General features: G+C 41.9%; 2 protein-coding genes across 2 annotated transcripts; one reads left to right on the top strand and one right to left on the bottom strand.

The window, feature by feature from the left end:
• Nucleotides 1–5,852: 5,852 nt before the first annotated feature.
• LOC108249600 lies at nucleotides 5,853–12,299 on the bottom strand. The gene is made up of 4 exons (XM_017439079.3): nucleotides 12,164–12,299; nucleotides 10,946–11,121; nucleotides 8,437–9,265; nucleotides 5,853–7,800 (listed from the first exon to the last, which is right to left on the bottom strand). The coding sequence occupies exons 1-4, from the start codon at nucleotides 12,297–12,299 to the stop codon at nucleotides 7,058–7,060; spliced, it is 1,884 nt and encodes a 627-aa protein (XP_017294568.1). The 3' UTR covers nucleotides 5,853–7,057.
• A 1,774-nt stretch (nucleotides 12,300–14,073) lies between these two features.
• eci1 (enoyl-CoA delta isomerase 1) lies at nucleotides 14,074–18,708 on the top strand. Its single transcript, XM_017439078.3, has 7 exons — nucleotides 14,074–14,192; nucleotides 14,837–14,959; nucleotides 15,448–15,575; nucleotides 15,720–15,866; nucleotides 15,959–16,080; nucleotides 16,164–16,342; nucleotides 18,104–18,708. The coding sequence occupies exons 1-7, from the start codon at nucleotides 14,150–14,152 to the stop codon at nucleotides 18,268–18,270; spliced, it is 909 nt and encodes a 302-aa protein (XP_017294567.1). The 5' UTR covers nucleotides 14,074–14,149; the 3' UTR covers nucleotides 18,271–18,708.
• Nucleotides 18,709–19,041: the final 333 nt, after the last annotated feature.

The raw sequence follows: 19,041 nt of genomic DNA, 5'->3' as shown, positions 1-19,041 counted from the left end.
CCCAATGTTTTTCTTATTTTTTGCTTCCTCTGACCTCAGATCAGTCCTCCTCTTTGTCTCAGTCTATTTTAATGATCTTTGGTCCAGAGGAGACAGCAGAGTTTCTGGATGGAGCTCAGTCTCACATCTGTCTTCTTCTCTGCCTGATAGAGCTTTAAGCAGCATCAGTGGATGGTCCAGTGAACTGTGTTTACAGACAGTGATGTGTGGAAGTGTTCCTGAGTCCATGCACTGATGAACAGAACAGAACCAGACCTGGTTTTACTGCAGGGGCCCCTGAGGGCCCCAAGATCACAGACATCTAATACTGACTGTCAGCCTTGACCTCTGACCTCAGAGACTTGTACGGATTCTTGAAACCGTTTGATGATTTCATGACCTGTAGATGATAGAAATATAAGTTTAAGAGATTTTCATGTCATCACATTTTGTTTTTACTTAAACTTCACACAATGTGCCAATTTTTTTTCAGAACTGGGGTTGTAGACGGAGTCGAAATCTGACCAGAGAACCAAACTAACAGAAGTCTGAAAGAACCAACCCAAAGTGGATCACAGCCATCTTCAAACACCTCGAATCTTCAAAATGTCAGAGTTAATAATGCAAACACTATTTTATAAGCCTTTGTTTTATAAAGTCCGTCATTTTCACATTACACCACAGAACTCCATGATTGTTAGGAAGCGTGAACACCAGCAGCAGCAGCTAGCCGTAGCACTTCCAGTACAGCTCGGATCCATTCGAATAACCAGGTAATGTGAAACGACGGAAGATGTTAAGTTTATAACGCGGTGATCCCATGAACTGCTGATATTTTGGAGATGTTGTTTGAAGACGGCAGTAATCCACTTTGGTCTCAGCCTTGCTCGGAGTAGCTGCTAGCTTATGAATTATTATTTTAGCCAAAGTGGCTGTTGCCTGAAGGTTTATCTCCCTGAAACTCCAGATCCAGACCATATTAATTTGCTCCATATATTACAGGTCCCTGCTGAAATCCTTCCTCTTTAGCAGAACGGCCTCTGGTAATGAATCCCTGGCAGTAAACCTGACTGGAAGTTTCCCTCCACTTTGTTATTAGACTCTTCAATCATTTGCTGAGTGGATATTAGGCTTTCGGGCTTAAAAAACAAAATCTGTGTGGTGTGTTGGAAGGTGCCAGATTTGTGTGAAAGCATTTTATGTGCCAGATTTATTTAGCATTTAGTGTTTTATCTCTCAAAAGATGACTTAATGTGTAAAATTATGTGATATTTATTGAAGAAAGTGAGTTATGATTTACACCTATGTGTTCCTGGACTGAAGCAGGTAAATAATGCCACTGAAATATGACTTTTAAGTGAAGTTTAGGGTGAACAGTATTATAGATTTGACTCAGAAGGAGCGATAAATGCTGCATCTCTATAAAACGGATGTTTCTTTGTTTTAGCTAATTGTTCTCCAGACTGTTCAGACTTGGTGTTATTTCTACAGAAAAGCATAAAAAGGAGCAAATAAACAAGTAATTATACACATTTTTCTTTGTAATTTTGTACATTTTAATATTGTATGATGCACTCAGGCTACCATGCTTTTTCCAAAGGCATATTTAAGCCATTTTTTGTTGCGCATTTTTTGGTTTTATGTCATTTTTATGTCAAACCACTACAATGGTTATGCAACATTTTCACCTTTAAAGTAGTGTTTTAAACATTTCTGCTTGTGTTTGCCAATTTATCTTCAAATATTTTGCATCTACCAAGCATCGTTTGAGTATTAGTTTGAGGACATTCTTGTTTTTTTGGTCTGTGGAACTTTGACGAAATCCGACGGTCCACATGAACATACAAGGTCGCTTTGCTCCCGAATTTAGAGGAAGCCTAACATGTGCAGACCATAATATGGCTGTATTTTAACTCACGGATGAGCTGAAACAGTTTGGCTCAGAGCTTCGGCTTGTCTTTCTCTCTCACTTTGGCCACAGACTCTTATTCCAGCAGCTTGGCTTTCATAGTGCTTTATTTGTTTTATTTGATTAGTTTACAATCTACCATTTAGACACTTAGATTGTTGCTCTCTTTAGGGTTTGTTTAGCAGTATTGCCTCTGTTGTTCTGTTCTCTAAAGCTGCTTTCTTACAATGCTTTTATGTTTATCAGATACAGCCATCTTCTGGACTTACTTCAGACGTAAAACCAAAGGAGCTTGCTGTGATATTCTTAATTTGGTTGTAAGTAATCAAGTTCCTTATAGGTATTTAATTTGGAACTCTGATAGGAATATGCAGGTCTCATTTAGACGTTTCTTTTGGTGTCTTTGTCAAGAATTTTCCCATCTTTATGATCTCTGCAAACCCACACTGTGTGTGTGTTGAGGCAACAGGTCCAGACCCACATACCGTACATGTACTGGGTTGCGAAAGTATCCCCCTTAGTATTCTCCATGTTTCATTGCTTTACAACCTGGAATTTAATTTTCAGTGTGGTTATAAGTAATGGACCTACGCAAAACAACACCAGATGAATGGATTTACAGTAAATGGTGGAAAAATGCTTTGAATAACTCTTAAAGATACAAAGTTGAAAAGTGGTGTGTGCATTTGTGTTCGCCCCGACCACCACCACCATAAAAGTCAATCCTTTGTCCTTTTACAACAATGGCAGCAGCAAGACTCAGTTTTGTCTCAACAGTTTTGGTCCATCCACTGAAATATTTGTCCATTCTTTGTGACCAAACTGCTGCAGCTCCTTCAGGTTCAGGTCCATCAGTCTTTAAATCAAACCAGAGGTTCTTAGTTTGATGGAGGTCTGGGCTTTGATTGGACCATTTCAGGACTTTTAACTGTTTGTCCTTAAACCAGCGGAGTGTCACTCCTGTCAGCTGAGAACAGGAAACACACTGACTCACCCAAACTGGAAAAACCCTGCCTGGTCTGAGTCTGGATTCAGTGGACTCCAAGGGTCACATCAGCCACCAGATCTCAGTCCAATCGATCACCTTAGGATGTGGTGGAACGGGAGACTCACATCGTGGACGTGCAGCTGACGAATCTGCAGCAACAGCATGATGCTTTCGTATCAATGTGGACAAGAGTCTCTGAGGAACGTTTCCAACAACTTGTTGAATTCATGCTATGAAGAATGAAGGCCGTTCTGAATGCAAAAGGGGCCCAAATCCAATACTTGCAAGGTGTACCTAATACAGTGGACGGTGAGTGTCTTCTGAGATTATTCGACACTTAGGTTGTCCACAGATGGGTCTTATTTAACTAATTATTCAGCTTCTGAATGGAAAAGTTGGAATTTTTTCAACAAAGGGGTGTATACTTATACACACAACCCATTTCAGTTGTATTTGCTTCTTTTATTATTATTATTTCATCCAATTTCCCTCATTTATTTTTATTTTTGTTTAAGTTCCTTAATCATACCCAAACTTAAATACCATTTAAATTACATGTTTTAGGAAAAAGCTTTTCACACAGACAAAAGAGATCTAGAAATGACTTAAAACTCTGAACGGAGTTTAACCGATCAGTTTAGCTCTGCTGATTTTAAACCAGAAGGCTGCTGCTCTACTGAAACATTCAGAGTTTTCCTACCTTTAAATCAATCAACAGTCCTTTAGAAGAACTAGCCTAAATCACCTTTTATTGGCAACAATAATGTAGTCAAAATTCAACTGAATGTTAAATGTTTGTGTCATCAGATGTCTCTCAGGTTAGAAAGTTTGAATCATCTTGTCAAAAAATCTGAAATAAATCAAATCAGGTTACTGATATTTGACAATATTGAACAATATCAGTGTTAAACTGTGACTTTGTTGTTCAAGCCCCCCTTTTTAAACGCATTAGAGAAAACTTCATGTCATATTTGGACCACATCACCATCTTGTGGTGGAAAGGATGTTGTCTTTTCGGACCGAACCACAGCTGTCACATTTCTCCCAGCGTGCGAGCAGAATATGAGATAATGTAAAGGATTACTCAAACCGCATGTGGTTCTTTTCCTGTTCTGATGAATCATTTAGAGTAAACATCAAGCGCACAATAACAGTGGCGTTGTGTGCTAAGCATGTGAAATTGGTCATTATGTCTATTTTCTTCTCCAAACATCATCGAGGTCATTAAAATGCATTCAGTTTATAGCGCAAATGTGTTTACAAGTACTCTACAGGTACCTGATGACTAAAGTGTATAAAGGCTCTATTTTCAGACCAGGCTACCTCTAACACCAACCTCCTCCTCATCATATTGTTGTTGCTGACAGAAGTTTTGCTCATACACAATTTTAGACATATGAGGCGAATGTAACTTTGCCCAGTGACACATTTTTAAAAACATATCTGTCATCAGCTTTTGTTATAAAGTCACGTTTTTGCATCTTCAGTGTTCAGTGTACACGAAGCTGAAGGCCAGCAGGGAGCAGCACCACCGCACCGTTTCCTGCTTGATTCGAGCTCTTTTTCAATGGAAGCTCGAATGAAGCTGATCAGATTCTCATCTGCTCACAGGAACAAGTCAGACGGCTTCAGGAGGAGGGTTTTACGGTCAGGCGAGACAAAGATTATGGCAAGACGTGTTTGGAGCAGCCAAGGTGAGGGGCGTTTAAACCTAAAAACGCTGAACCAGCTGTCAAGCATGGTGGCGGCAGCATCATGCTGTGGTACCGGTGCATTCCACAAAGTGGATTGAATAATGAAGGAGGACTGCCTCCAAATTCTTCAACTTCACCTCAAATCAACAGACAGCTGGGTGTTCCAACAGGACGATGATCTCAAACACAGCAGAACTGGTTTCTGTCAGTTTCAGCCGTTGTGTCCTTGGGCAAGACACTTCACCTGCCTTGCCTGCTGGTGGCGGTCAGAGGGCTCGGTGGTGCCGGTGTGATGGCAGCCTCCCTTCTTTCAGCCCGCCCCACGGCAGCTGTGGCTACAATGTAGCTTACTGACATCAGTGTGTGACTGAATGGGTGAATGATTGTAGTGTGAAGTGCTTTGGGCTCCTTGGACTAAATAAGCGCTATACAAGTGTAAGCCATTTACCATTCTGATTGGTAACTTTAAGTTTCAGGTATGGCCGTCCCAAAACCCCGACCTCAACTTGACTGAAAATTTGTGAACTAAGCTTCAAAGGCTGCGTTCATGCCAGGAAACCAACCAGTTTAAATGAACTCTACCAATTTAGCCAAGAAGAGTGATCGAATATCAACCGAAATTCTCATTGCCTACAAAAAAAAACCCTGTGGTGGAGGTCCAACTTCCTAAGGAACATTTCACCAAATATTAGTGGGGGGGGGGGGTATGTATTTGTTCTGGTATGTATAATTTTGACTCTGTATGGATCAGAAAAACTCCACAAGAAATTTCAACTTTTGCATCTTTTTTTTTTTTTTTAATTAATAAAGCTGTCAGTTGTATAATCATTCCACACAAACCCAAAAGTAACAAGACTTTTGTGCCCATGATGAGGGAATGGAAACTTCTGATCAGGACTGCCTTTGGGTCCTTAAGTCTAACCTTGTGACAGTAAGGTGCCAGTAACCACATACAATAAATAATTCAGGCAATTTGTTATGTTAATGCTCATAAAGTATGTTAGATTACAGTATTTAACATAAGGCAAGAGAAAGTTTAAGTGAGGTAGCGAACATTTCATATCACTGTAAGCAAAGCCTACAAGTAACCACTATATACTGTAAGCAAGAACAAAAATATTTAGAAATTGTTTCTAAATCTGATGTTTTTAAATACAAGCAAAACATTATAAATATGGTACGTCTTCATAGTTCTGCATTAAGTGTAACAGAACCGTTCTGTCAATCCACCAAGATGTTAGAAAGCAAAGGCAGAGAATCATTGCTTTATAAATTACATACATGTGAAATAGACTGAAGTCTGTTTTATAAGAACATGTCAAGAACATGTTTTCTAGGAACATGTTTCTTCTGGGAAAAAAAAAAAACAAAGACCTGATCTCCCAGCAGGTATAGCCTGGGTTACAGATACAATCAAATCAATTGTTCCTTAGCCCGAGGTCAATCCGTCCATTAAAGTTCAGGAAATGCGCTCTGCTGACGGACCGACTAACATAACCACCGGCTCACAGGTGATAAAACCCTTACTGTGAATCCAATAAAGGCATTTATAGCAGCATCTGACACGTCAGTGCACGTAATGTGACATATATTACATCAAACCCATCAGCCCGTATGAAACTACATGAATCAGTGTGATAGCTCTGCAGCATTTGGGTGAGGGGGGGGAAGTGTGTGTACGAGTGTTTGTGTAACTAAACTTTACACATCAAGTCTGTCTATGTGTACATATTGTAGAAGGTATTTCATTTTATATATATATATATATAAAATGATCCCCTAGAGTCAGTTACTAACGTACTTTACAGTGTGAATACTGGTGATTTTGTTTAGTTTATGCATTTTCTGTCACCTCTGGATCTGATATGCTCTCCATGAGAAAATGAATGATTATTGTGATGGAACTGGGGAACATTGGTGTGCTGTGTTATTTATCACATTTAACGTCAACACATCTTCAACAGTGACCATGTCTTTACACATTCTTATTGCATAACCTTTGACAGCCCTGTTTCCTCAGAATATGTACCACATAAGCGGCAAAATTAGTAAAACTATTGTTTACTGTGTGTGGCGAGGTGCTGACTGAAGAGCTCGAGTTGAAGCAGCTGACATTAGCGTCCTTCCGAGAGTGACTGGACTCACCCTTAGCCCTTTGGGACAAAGTAAGAAGCTCAAAACTAGCTAATAATTCATTTGAACATAGCTAGTAGTATATATATATTTGGTTAATCACAAATTAATTCACTCTTAAAGCTAACTGAACTTTAAGTAACAGTATTCAGCTGATAATCCATATTGCCTCGTGCTTCTTCACATCAGAAGTGTTTCGTATCGTCAACAAAACAGCTTACCATCAACTCATGAACACAAATATGACATTTTTCAATCAAAAAGTACCCATCGTTATTAAAATGTCAAACTGCGCCATGAGGTTTGACAGCCGTCAGTCTATGTATCACACGTTACTCGGACGCCGTATTCCCATTACAGAGTGGTGGTGGAGTGCCGTGTGGTGGTGGTGCGCAGGCGGGGGGTGTGAGTCTGAGAGTGCCGGTGTACGAGGCTGCGGACCGCAAGTCTGTACCGGGCAGACATCAGGTTGTACAGTAACGGATTGATGGCAGCGCTGAGGTAGAAGAGGATGGACGACACCAGGTTAAAATACTGAGACAAGTAGTATAAAAAGTACACGTGCGCGTCTGGGTGTGAGTATGTGTCGTTTAAGGGTACGTCTCGGCGTGTATTTTGAATGTACAGGTCAGTGGGGCCCGTTTGTGTGTTGACTGGTGACGAATCGTTGTGCGTTTCCGTATGTGTGTTTGTTTTAATGCTAGGACGCAGGCTCTGCATGCTCGTGTCAGTGTTCCTGTGGTCCAGCTCCGTTTGTGTGGAGAAAGGAGAATTTAGGTGTTTATCTGGGCCCAAATAGTTGCTGTGAGAGTCGATTTGGACTTTGGTCCTTGCACACAAGTCACAGAATCTATCGGGTGCCTCTGCGAGAGGGTCGGCGGTCAACTTTCCGGGCCGCGAGGGAGACTCGAAGAAGTGTGCTCCAGAACCTGTGTGAGTACTGGTATCTTTGTTGTCCTCGGGGAGCGTATCAAAGCGGGAGGTTGTGTCCGCGTCCGTTTCCTCCCTGTCGCCGCCAGAGCCAAGAGAGAGGGAGAATATGGTCCGGCCAACATGGAAGGGCAGCCAGCACAGGACAAACGCCAAGACGATGACTCCTGATGAGGTGAAGACAGACAACAGAGACATTCGTGAGACTACTGTGATCTTAAAGTGTGTAGGTGACTCTAAGCCATGTGTAGATGGACTGAAAGGTCAATCTTTGTTGGTTTTAGACATTTAGAATACGATCAAAAAAATTTAAACAAAAAACTGTAGACACACTCTCTGCCTATTTTTATCTTTTCAACTAATTTAGAGACTTTTATCAAACACTATGAAACTCTGAAGTTGTCATCTTAAAACAAAACTTCATAGCGATTCATGCAGACGCTGTTATATAAACCTTTGCGTTGCTGTCAGTTTCGCATTACACGGTTAGTGTGGCATAAATATTACTTCGGTCCTGCTGGAATTGATCCTGGGCGGCACAGGAAGTCCTACGGCGAGCTGTTTCTGCTGCTGTTAATGGTTGCTAAAAACTACAAAAGTCTAGCATGTATTGTGAAAATGACATTGGTGTAATGGTCTATCACATAACAGTGAAGATTGAAGATTGGGGCTTTTTTTAAAGAGGGCAACAATCTGCTTTGATCTTCATCCGGACTACCTGTTCGCTCATCAGTCAAATCTAAACTCTTATTTCTCTAGACTGAGTTTGTTCAGAGAGGGATGTGTGTGTGGTTGTTCCTTACCCAGCATCTTGACAGTGTTTCGGTGACTCTGATCTCGTCTGCTGCTTTTTGGGCGGAGCCAAAGTGTCCGTCCAATCAGGCTGTACACCAGTCCGAGGATGCAGAGGGGTACCAGGAAGTACAAGTTGGACAGAATCATCATGGCGGACAGGAGGCCTGAGGAGATGGCGTAGTCCATGCAGCGGCACTCTCTCCTGTCAGCCTCACCTCCAGCTCTCTCTTTACCACCTCCTTCATCTTCCTTCTTTTTGTTTTGCTGATCTCCTGCAAATTCTGCCTTCCGGACTTCTTCATCGTCCTCCTCAGCTGCTCCTTTTTTATCTTTCCGTTCATCCTCACCTCCTTGTTTCCACTCATCTACTTCTCCTGATTTAAATTTGAATTCTCTGACTTCTCCACCCCATCCCTCTGCCTCTTTCTCTGCTAACTTTGCTTCATCGAGTCTCACGTCTATCAAGGCCATGTGTGCACCTCCTCGTTCCTCTCCACCCACCGGCAGCCCTCCCTGTTCTCCCTCCCTGCCTGTCCATCCTCCGTCCTCCCTCCACTGGTTGAGCCCGAGCTCCTCTCCTCCAACATCCTCCACTCCAACCATGACCAACACCGGCGCAGCGCTGACAGCAGCACCCAGCCACAGGCAGCCGATGATTACCCTGGTCCGGTGCCGTGTCACGACTGTCTTCGCTGTGATTGGCCAGCACACTGCCAGGTACCTCTCCAGTGACAGCAAGGTGATGTGGAGGATGGTGCAGAAGGTGCAGCACTCTGACAGGAACATAGTCAGCTTGCAGGCAAGGTCTCCTAAGGGCCAGGGTCTGGGTCTCCAAAGCTGAAGGGGGCAGGAGAATGTGCGTGAATACCACTCCATACATGGTACCAATATTACTGGCTGGTTATGCAAATTACATTGGATCAAAGTTAAATCTAGGAAGCTTACTGCTAAAACAGTGATGTTTGCCAGTGAATTCATCAAGCATGTCTAGATTATATGTTGGGTCAGACTGAACTGGCTTCTAACAATCATATCCATGGATAACCACGTTAGTGTTGGTTTGTACGCATTATTCTGCAACTAAGAAATGTATATCGTATATGTCAGTGGTCAGCATGAAACATTTTGATCATCACATCCATAATCACACTCTACTGTGACTAATTATGTGTTTGTCTGTCTGTCTGTTCCCAAAGTATCTCATGAACGAATGGACAGATTTTAATCAAACGCAGAAAGTAATCACTGACTGTACGTCAACCCAATTCAAGATGGCTGTCATGGCCAAATGGTATTAGACAGCACATAAATGGCTACACCTCATCCAGTTTGATAGATATTGAGCTAGAGTTTGGTTTACCGAGCCTAAAACAGCCTCTGAGCACCAACATATCAAGACAGATCTTTGTTTAAAACTTCAGTCTGCAAGGCGATGGGTGATATGCATCAATATGCTCCTTTCATTATTTAATACATATTAGTTTCTTGTTGTTTTTGTATGTGGGAAAAAAAAAGCTTAACTGTTTGTATGAAATGTCACTCTCTAAGTACTAGGTGGGGGGATGCAAATTGACAAAGATACAACCCGAACCGGCACCCACATAAATGTACGAATAAATAAGCACCACCTGCATTTGTGTTTGAAAGTCAGAATTCCAGAGTTTCAAGCCAGAAAAATGAGCTGGTACGCGCCCAAGAGTTAAAGTTCCAGCTTGGAAAAGTCGGAGGTTTCTCACCAGCACAACGTCCAAATCAAATATGGCCGCCACGTTCACAAATTGTAGTGATATCTGCAGTATCAAAGTGCTTATTTACACTTCTGACAGTCTGTATCTCATTAAATAAGCTGCACAAGTTTACAACCTATAATAATTAAGATGTTGCTACAGTATTTTAATGCCTAAATGCAGAGAAAAACATCACCAGCTTGGTCCTTGAGCACAGTTATGAAATTATACTGGTTTTAAAACTTGCAAAAATTAACTATATTTAAGTTAAATGTGACGTCATTCCCAGATCTGAAGTAAATGGACGCCAGTGATATTCTTGTTGCTGGCACAACTTTACCTCATTTACCTGCAGACACACTGCTTTTTTAAAGAACCCATGTTGCATTCATTTACAAGTTCTGAATTTCATTTTGGAAGTCTACAACAATAACTTTGTATATTTTATATTAACAAAAATCTTTTGTGTTGTCCTCTTATCGCACATGGCTGCAACACCTTGTAATTTACATAGATGCAGCCGTTTTGCAGAGGAAATTATTCAAAAATGATTAAAGATCACCCTGACTGTGACACAACCCTTGAGTGCAACAAAACTGAATTTAGCAGGATTTCCCCTGAGGGCAGGCAACAATAACATGTTTAAACAACCACGCGGTAACACCACCATAACAGAAAGTTATGCAGTAAACCTGCTCCTTATTGGACTAAATGGAAGGGAAAAAAAAGTATTTGGTCTTGTACCGTGCGGAGAAGCATGCATAAAAGGACGTGCACTTTGAGTATGTACCTTATAGAGGTCCAGCGGCAGGAGGAGGAGGATCAGCAGGTCACTGACAGCCATGCTGCTGAGGTACAAATATGTTGAACTTCTCATGTGTGGGCGCAGCCAAACTACCAGAATGGTCAATATGTTCCCGAGCAGGCCAAATATCATCAGTGAGATGTAAATCACCGTCACACAAACTGGAAATGAATACAAAAAGGGTTTTAGACGAATCAACTTGCGTTAAAGTCAGAGAGATTAATCCATCATTTGACACGGCTTTGAAAAAACAAATAAACATAGGATAGCATCAAGTGAGCCTAGCTTAGAGCCAAAAACTTACTTATTACTGCTTCTGTTTTGCTATTTAGAACATATTTAATGTTAATGTTTAGCAACTCTGATAGATAAAGTTAAGTTTACGTCAGGTTTGCAATCGTACCTTGTTTGTTTTTAAGCTAACTACTGACAGCATTAGCGTTTCCGGAGCTATTTCAAGTCTTTTTTTTTTAGCTAGCTCAAACATTTAAAATGACAAACGTTTTTATTCAAATGCAAGGTAAAATCGAAAACTCCAAAGCTGCGAGTTTATTATCTTTATTTTACCAACACGTTGCCAACAAAAGGACCTGATTGGCACACCTCTGTTTAAAAAAAGAAATGATATACATTGATTCCAAAAACAGGCAGTGATTTACCAGTTAGGCTTTTTTTTTATTTTACTGTTAAAATACACTATGTATACTAAAGTATTTGGTCACACCTGGTAATTATTGAACTCAGGTGTATCAGTCAGGCTAGGCCTCCTTACCTCCAGTGATGGACAATCCTAATGCTCCGTCACATTTTGAACAATGGTACTTTTTCAAGTTTGCAGCAACATTTTGAGGAAGGCTCCTTTTTATTCTAACATGACTGTGCCCCAGTGCACAACGGCCTATAAAGACACGGTTTAATGAGTTTGATATGGGAGAACTGGACCTCGACCCCATCGAGCACCTTTTGGGATGGACTGGAACAGAGACTCCAACATCCTTACCCGACCTCAGAAATGCTCTACAAAATGAATGGGCACAAACTCCTACAGAAACTCCCTGAAATCTTGTGGAAACCCTTCCAAGAGGTCTGCACCACTAAACACACTGCATCCCTGCACTCATAAATAATCTGCCAAACAAACGAAAACATGATCTAAACAGGTGCAAACTTCTGATTTTTATTTCTTTTATTTGTTTTACTCACCTAACTCAATCAGCCCAAACATTGGTTCCTCCCAGTAGCAGTCCTGGCTGGAGCAGTTCTCAGGGAACCTGGATGCCGAGCTACAGTTTGGTGCTTCGCAGCCGCTGACCGGGTCCTCCAAGTCGCTCAGATCCATGTTGGGCGCTGGGTGTGGTTGGACCGTGATGGGGGGGGGACAGTAGGGCGGACAGCAGCAGTGTCCCCCAGGTTACAGCGTGCCGAGGTGACGCACACACATAGATTTCCAATGATGCTCAATAACCACCAGCAAGGAAGGCGACGGTCAGGTTGGAAAGGTGCAGCTTGATCAAAACAAAGAGGAAAAAAAAGGACATGGACATGTTTTTAAGATATTCAATAAAACGTCTACAATTCACTAAACTAATAAACAAATACAAGGCGTAGTATCTGGACAGGACATTTGGAGAAATTAAGGGTGAACATCAACATGAAGAGGCAGTTTGATGAAGAAAAGTCTAAAATATAGAACAATATGAACAAAATGACAACTTTTATTTACACTTTAAAGTACTTAATGTGGAATTAGAAATAAGCCCACAGAAACGCATGCATTGTAACCTGAACTCAAATATAATTTACTCACTGACTGAGAGGAGCCTTGGCGCCTGATGTACAGTATCTCTGCTGCAGACACGCACTTGTTCCTTGACCGGGAGTTACACACCTTTGAGCTCTCTCTCTCTCTCTCTCTCTCTCTCGTCTCTCCCTCACTTCCTCCTCCCCCACCTCCCTTTCAGCTCTCATGGTCTGCTTTACTACGTACCCCTAGAGCATGTTTTAAACTACGACACTTCCATATTGATGTTTTTATTCTTGCTAATTTGCATGTCATCGTGAGGCAACACTTTGCTAGTCTTGTGTTTCTTTAAATGAGATTAAAAAGGTGAAGCATGTTTGCCCTTTGAGCTTCAGAAAGTACTTTGATCACCTTCCATTTCTTTTTTTTTTTTTTGCCAAATTTTGGTTACAGCCTGATGTTGCAATCATTGATTTTTTTTTCTCATTTTACTCTTAGTACCTCATGATGACAAAGTGAAAACTGAATTTTATACAATTTTGTCAATGGATCACAAAGACATTACATTTCCATAGGTATTCAGACCCTCTGCAGCACTTGAACTTTAGCTCAGGTGCCTCCCATTTCTCTTGATCCCTGCTGAGACGTTTCTACATCTTGATCAGAGTCCACTTGTGGGAAATTAAATTGATTGGACGTGATTTGAAAGGCTGTAGACGGTTTCCTAGCTGATAATCAGAGCAAAAAAAAACAAAAAACCATCAGGACAAAGGAGCTGCCTGCAGAGCTCAGAGACAGGATTGTTGCAAGGCACAAAAAACTCAATCCCAGATCGGACTTCGGATGTAAACTCAGCACAATGTAAAGAGTCTAAATACTTATGTAAATGTGATATTTCAGGGCTTTTTTATAAATAAATAAATTTATCAAATAATATGAAATTCTGTGTTCAATTTATTATTATATGGTACTGAATGTAGACTGGTTCTGTAGGATAAGACTAGTTAGAGAAGTTGTAGCTGCTGAACTCCTCCACCCCAGTGAGCCGTATCCCATGTCTGGGTTTAACAGTGTAACTCCAGGTTTAATCCTCAGTTTTTAGGGTTACAAAAGACATTTGCTTTTTACCTGTGCTTTATGGTATAGTCAATAAAGCAGCATTTTTGCTAGAAAAAAAGTAAGTTAAATCACACTTTTCATTCTGTCTTGTCTACGACTCCTTTGTTCATCATAAACATTAACAAAAAACATTCATGCTAAAAAAATCAAATACTTTTCAAACATAGCAACGAGCATTCTCGTGTGCCATCTGAATAAACGCGTTCATTAAAGAACTGCAAAACGTAAAACAATGAAAACTGGTCTTGGTCAGACGGGGGCGCTGCTGCACAGAAACCAAACCAACCTGAGGGAAGAAGAAGACGAGCTGTTGCTCCAGACTCCCCAAAATGGCTTTCAGGGTTGCTTTGAGAAGAAGCTATGGCTCACCAGGTATGCCTGACTGAAAGTTTGGGCACGTTTAAAGAACGTAGTTTGCATAGTTAGTCCTGTCCTCGTTTCCTCAATAAAATAATTAACCACAGACGCTGTTAGCTGTTAGCCGCAGTAAACTGGAGCAAAGGTTACAGGACACAAACACCTCCCTGTTTACCTCTGTCGCTTTATTTTATTTCATTTTTTTCTGTTTATCGTCGCAGTCTGTCATTTAGGGTTGCGTTTAACAAAACATATATAGAGAAAATAGATAAATATGGGAAATTACAGGTTAATTGAGGGTACTTGGTCGTTAATTAGCTTCATTTGGATGATCTCGCGATAAAAACAAATAGAGGACTTGTTATTTACAACACCCAATTTTATGAATTTGTCATTTTATGCTTTATGACATATCTACTCTATCTGTCTTTGCACCATTTAAAGTTCCATCATATTCAGTGACATTACTTTCTGTTGTGGTACAGTATTTGTTGCTGTAATAGAATAAAAATAAGAGTCTTTATTGTCATTGTACCTGATTACAGTGAAATCTGTTCGGTGGCTCTCAGAGACACTCGCAGTGTTGCGGATTGGACATACTTGCTCAAAGACAAATGCTGCAGCCTGTTTTTGTGACTTATTTTTTATTTTTTATGAAGGACTCGTCTCCCAGCTGTCCTCCAGCAGCTCCAGAGGCAGGGTGTGTGTGTCTCCCGTCCTGATCGCACAGAGAAACCAGTCCTCCTCACCCAAGATCAAAGTGGATTTTGATCAAAATACAGGTGACTATTGCGCCATTACTGCCTGCTTAGTGTCTTGTTTCAAAGCACGGACTTGTGCTATTTAAAATATATTTTTTTTCCTATTTATCTGTTTATAGTGAGTCAATGCATTTATGTAGTCTTAGCTAGTGGGTGGAGGATGAGGAGCTACAGTCATGGGGAAAAGAAAGGCCACCCTTTTTTAGTTCTAGGGGTTTAATGTATCAGGACATAATAAAAACAATCATAAATTTATTCCAACAATGGAAAAGCTGTGTGCAAAAAACAAAGTCCACCCTTTCTGCTTCCATAGGATTCAAGAGAGACAGTCGCAGCTGAACTGCGTTAAAGCTGGCTGCAAGTGTCTAAATGTGCGCTGCCGGCGTGGTTTAAGGTGTTATTACGGTCGTTCCTGCTTTGCCAGTTTCACACGAACAGTTCATAATGACCGAGTCGTGACATAGACCTGCTCAGAGTGCTGAAGACGCCCCTCTCCTGTCTGTCCGCAGGCGTGGCAGTGATGCACATGCAGAGTCCTCCGGTCAACAGCCTGAGTCTGGATTTCCTCACCGAGCTCTGCATTAGTCTGGAGAAGCTGGAGATGGATAAGGGCTGCCGCGGCCTCATCGTCACCTCGGTATGACACCGACGCATCATTTAAAACCCGTCTGTGTTTATGAATCCAGTTTAACTCATCAATAAGACTGTGTGACTGTTTAATAAATGTTAAACATTCACCTTCTGCGTTTTGCTGTGTGTGGCTGCCCCCCCCCCCCTTCAGAGCCTGCCCAAGGTGTTCTCAGCCGGCCTGGATATCTTAGAGATGTACGGTAAGAGCCCAGAGCGCTGTGGGGAGTTCTGGAAAGCCGTGCAGGAGATGTGGCTGAAGTTCTACAGCTCCAACATGGTTACTATAGCCGCGATTAATGTACGTACTGCTCACCTTCCGCCCCAGCAGCACACCAATAATCACCTAAACGCAATGACTACAAAGCCGCCCTCCTGTCTCTCCGTCCACAGGGTTCCAGTCCTGCGGGCGGGTGTCTTCTCTCTTTGACGTGTGACTACAGGATCATGGCGGATAACCCTCGTTACAGCATCGGCCTGAACGAGACACTGCTTGGTATCGTAGCACCTTTCTGGTGAGGAGTTCCGACGGTCTTAGATTACATTTAATGTGTAAAAGCTCCGTTCTGAGCGTCTTAAATCTCTTCCACGCCCTCAGGTTTAAGGACACCTTACTGAACACAGTAGGCCACAGGAACACAGAGATCGCGCTGCAGTTGGGGCTCCTCTACAAACCCTCAGATGCCTTGAAGATTGGACTTGTGGACCAGCTGGTACCTGAGGATCAGCTGCTCGCCACAGCCACACAGACCATGAGCAAGTGGTTGGCTATTCCAGGTACACCAGACTTTAAAACCATCCCAGAACTCCCCTGTCATTTAGTTTTCCTGTTTTTTTTTTTACCTTGAGCTTGTTATTGCCCGCTGCCAAACGTTCAATAATAATGTTTTTGCCTGTGTCTCTGTGTTAGCAAAATATCTCACAAACCACTTTGATGAAACTCTCAGAAACTAACCACTGGACGAACATCTACAACTGATTATCTTTCAAGCCTAATCAGCCTTAGAAAACACAAAAATACCTATAACTTAGTCAAATTTACAGATATTGAGCTAAAATTTGGTGTGGTAGTAGCTGAGAGTCACCCTCAACATATACACCGAGCACTTATACATCTCCCAAGATCTCACGATATCACGCGAGATCGCAAGTATTGTTATTTAAAAGATTTGACCAAAAACGGCTCTAACTCCAGCCCTTCTCGTCATAAGATGATGTTAGTTTGAAAGGCAGCAGCTATAGGCTTTTCTTCAAGTCCTTCAAGGGACTAATTATAGAATTAGAACTGCAAGCACTTATCAACGGGTTCCAAGCCCTTCCCAGCAAGTCGGCCACTTGCTCCGCCCCTCTCTGCACACTCTCCCAACGTCCTGCCAGCGTGGTTTCACCGCGTCTCTTAGCAATTATTGTGAACCCGTTTATTAAAGTTTGACTGACTTATCTGGCTGTTTTGATTCGCTTAATGCGTCTTATAATCCAGTGTGCCCTATAGTGCGGAAAATACGGTACACACTTTAACCAATATTAAGAGTGTTTCATGTGTCTGGATCGTTAGAACCAAAGGTCTCAGATCTCGACCTTCAGGGCCCTCAGGTTGATCGGGTGTTTCAGCTACTAGACCCCACCCTTGTTCAAGGAGGACTCGTGTGGTGTACATTTTAGGACATCCTGGCGTCAGTACAAAAAAGTTGTCAGGTATCAGAAAGAAGTGGCTCAGAGAGAAGTCTTCTGCAGGGGGCGCTGTAATCAGGATTTAATTTTTTTTTTTCCAACTTTATTTATCTTCATTGTTACAAATTTAATGACAATGACGTTGCAACAGAGTTAGCAACGATTTTAATCCTCCTACCATTGTATTCCACCCAACATATTGAAAATGGTAGGAGGTTTAAAATTGTTGCTAAGTTGTCACTGAATTGTCAGAAAAACTCTCAGACTTTTATCAGCAGTCATTACTCTCATGGAAATTGTGTCAAACACATTTTCTTTGTGTTTTTTGCTGATATCCAATTGCTTTATATTTGTGTTTGTAACAATGAAGAAAAATAATGTGGGACAAAAAAAAAAAATCCTGACAACAGCGCCACCTGCTGAGGCATTTGTTTTCTGATACCTGAGGGCGTCTTAAAATGTGCACCGTGGACTCGAGGAGGATCATCTCTCTGTGTCCCTTAGCCAACTGGGTTTGTTGAAGGTTTTAGGATTCAGAAGGTTTGACATCCTTGGATTTGACATTTTTTCAGTAGAAGATTAAAAACCAGTATTAGTTACAGGAGGCTGAACAATAATGCAAAAGATAAAAAAGACATTTTGTAGAGAAGCTGAAACAGGAATGTTTTAGCTAATTCCCCTGAAGGAGCCTTCCCAACGGATCAATAAAGTTTTTCCTACCCACCAACAATATTCCAAACGGGAAGGAATGCAAACATGAATGACAATCTCAAGCGCGATCTGTCGCAAAACAGGCCGGCCCCTCGGAGAGCCCGCTAAGATCAGCTCTGCCCCTCTGAGCTAACGGTTCCTTCGTTTGCTTCGCAGAACACGCCAGGCAGATCACCAAGTCCATGATGAGGAAGCCGACGATCGACAAGCTGCGGTCGAGCAGGGAAGCCGACGTCCAAAACTTCGTCAGCTTCATCACCAAAGAGTCCATCCAGAAGTCGCTGCGCGCGTACATGGAGATGCTGAGGCAGAAGAAGGCCTGAAGTGGGGGAAATGAAGCGTTCCCGCAGATCAGCGGGACCGGATTCCAGAGCCCTGCCGCTCAGCTTCATGTTTTAACTCATAAATCAGAATGCTCTGCAGCGGACAGAGGGTGCATTTTGGGCAGAAATGCCCAGCTATAAAAAGGGTTTCTCTCTGTTTTTGACAGTTTAGTTCAAGTCCTCCACATGCAGATGAACAAATACATTAAAGCGTATATTTCTCTGAAGCTCCTGATACTTCACATGGTTAACTCCTCTCACACTGAGGCCTTTTTCCCATAAGGACCTGTCTTTGCTGTACTTTCAGAAAACATATTCGGTGATTGAACAACCTGTGACCTCTAACATTCGTTTTTTTTGTTTTTGTTTTTTTGTTTAATAATGTGACATTTCTGATCAAAATGTTAGATACGTGGATTAAAGGGTGTTATTGGCGCATCACTGCTTTTTATTGATCGTTTTTAGTCCACCGCCGTGGTTCTCAAATGGAAAAAATGAACGAGATCCTGGATACAAGTGGCTGAAAGGAGCTTCCCCTCATCAGGGGAACCACCTTCACTGCTCCTCTGCTCAGGATGCTTCCTGAGAGCTCTCCCTCTGGGTTTCCTGGCTTTGTCCCACTGGGAGAACCTTTTTGGTCTGAGAACGCCTTTGGAGCCCCACAGAGGTGCTGGAGAGGGATGCCTGGGTACCCTCCTCCTGGACCTGCCGCTTCTAAGACAGTTTGGGTTTTTATCAACTACCAGTGGGCGAATACTACAACTACCAAGT

This window comes from Kryptolebias marmoratus, linkage group LG12 (assembly GCF_001649575.2).
Source record: "Kryptolebias marmoratus isolate JLee-2015 linkage group LG12, ASM164957v2, whole genome shotgun sequence".
NCBI lineage: Eukaryota > Metazoa > Chordata > Actinopteri > Cyprinodontiformes > Rivulidae > Kryptolebias > Kryptolebias marmoratus.
This window is presented reverse-complemented; position numbering and strand designations above follow the sequence as displayed.

Coding starts and splice junctions, on each gene's coding strand:
- eci1 (XM_017439078.3), top strand. CDS start 14,150: ATGGCTTTCAGGGTTGCTTTGAGAAGAAGCTATGGCTCACCAG. Junction 15,867..15,958: donor TTACTATAGCCGCGATTAAT/GTACGTACTGCT, acceptor CTCCGTCCACAG/GGTTCCAGTCCTGCGGGCGG. Junction 16,343..18,103: donor CAAGTGGTTGGCTATTCCAG/GTACACCAGACT, acceptor TTTGCTTCGCAG/AACACGCCAGGCAGATCACC.
- LOC108249600 (XM_017439079.3), bottom strand. CDS start 12,299: ATGGATCTGAGCGACTTGGAGGACCCGGTCAGCGGCTGCGAAGCACCA. Junction 9,266..10,945: donor TGCCGCTGGACCTCTATAAG/GTACATACTCAA, acceptor TGCCCCCTTCAG/CTTTGGAGACCCAGACCCTG. Junction 7,801..8,436: donor AAACACTGTCAAGATGCTGG/GTAAGGAACAAC, acceptor TCACCTCATCAG/GAGTCATCGTCTTGGCGTTT.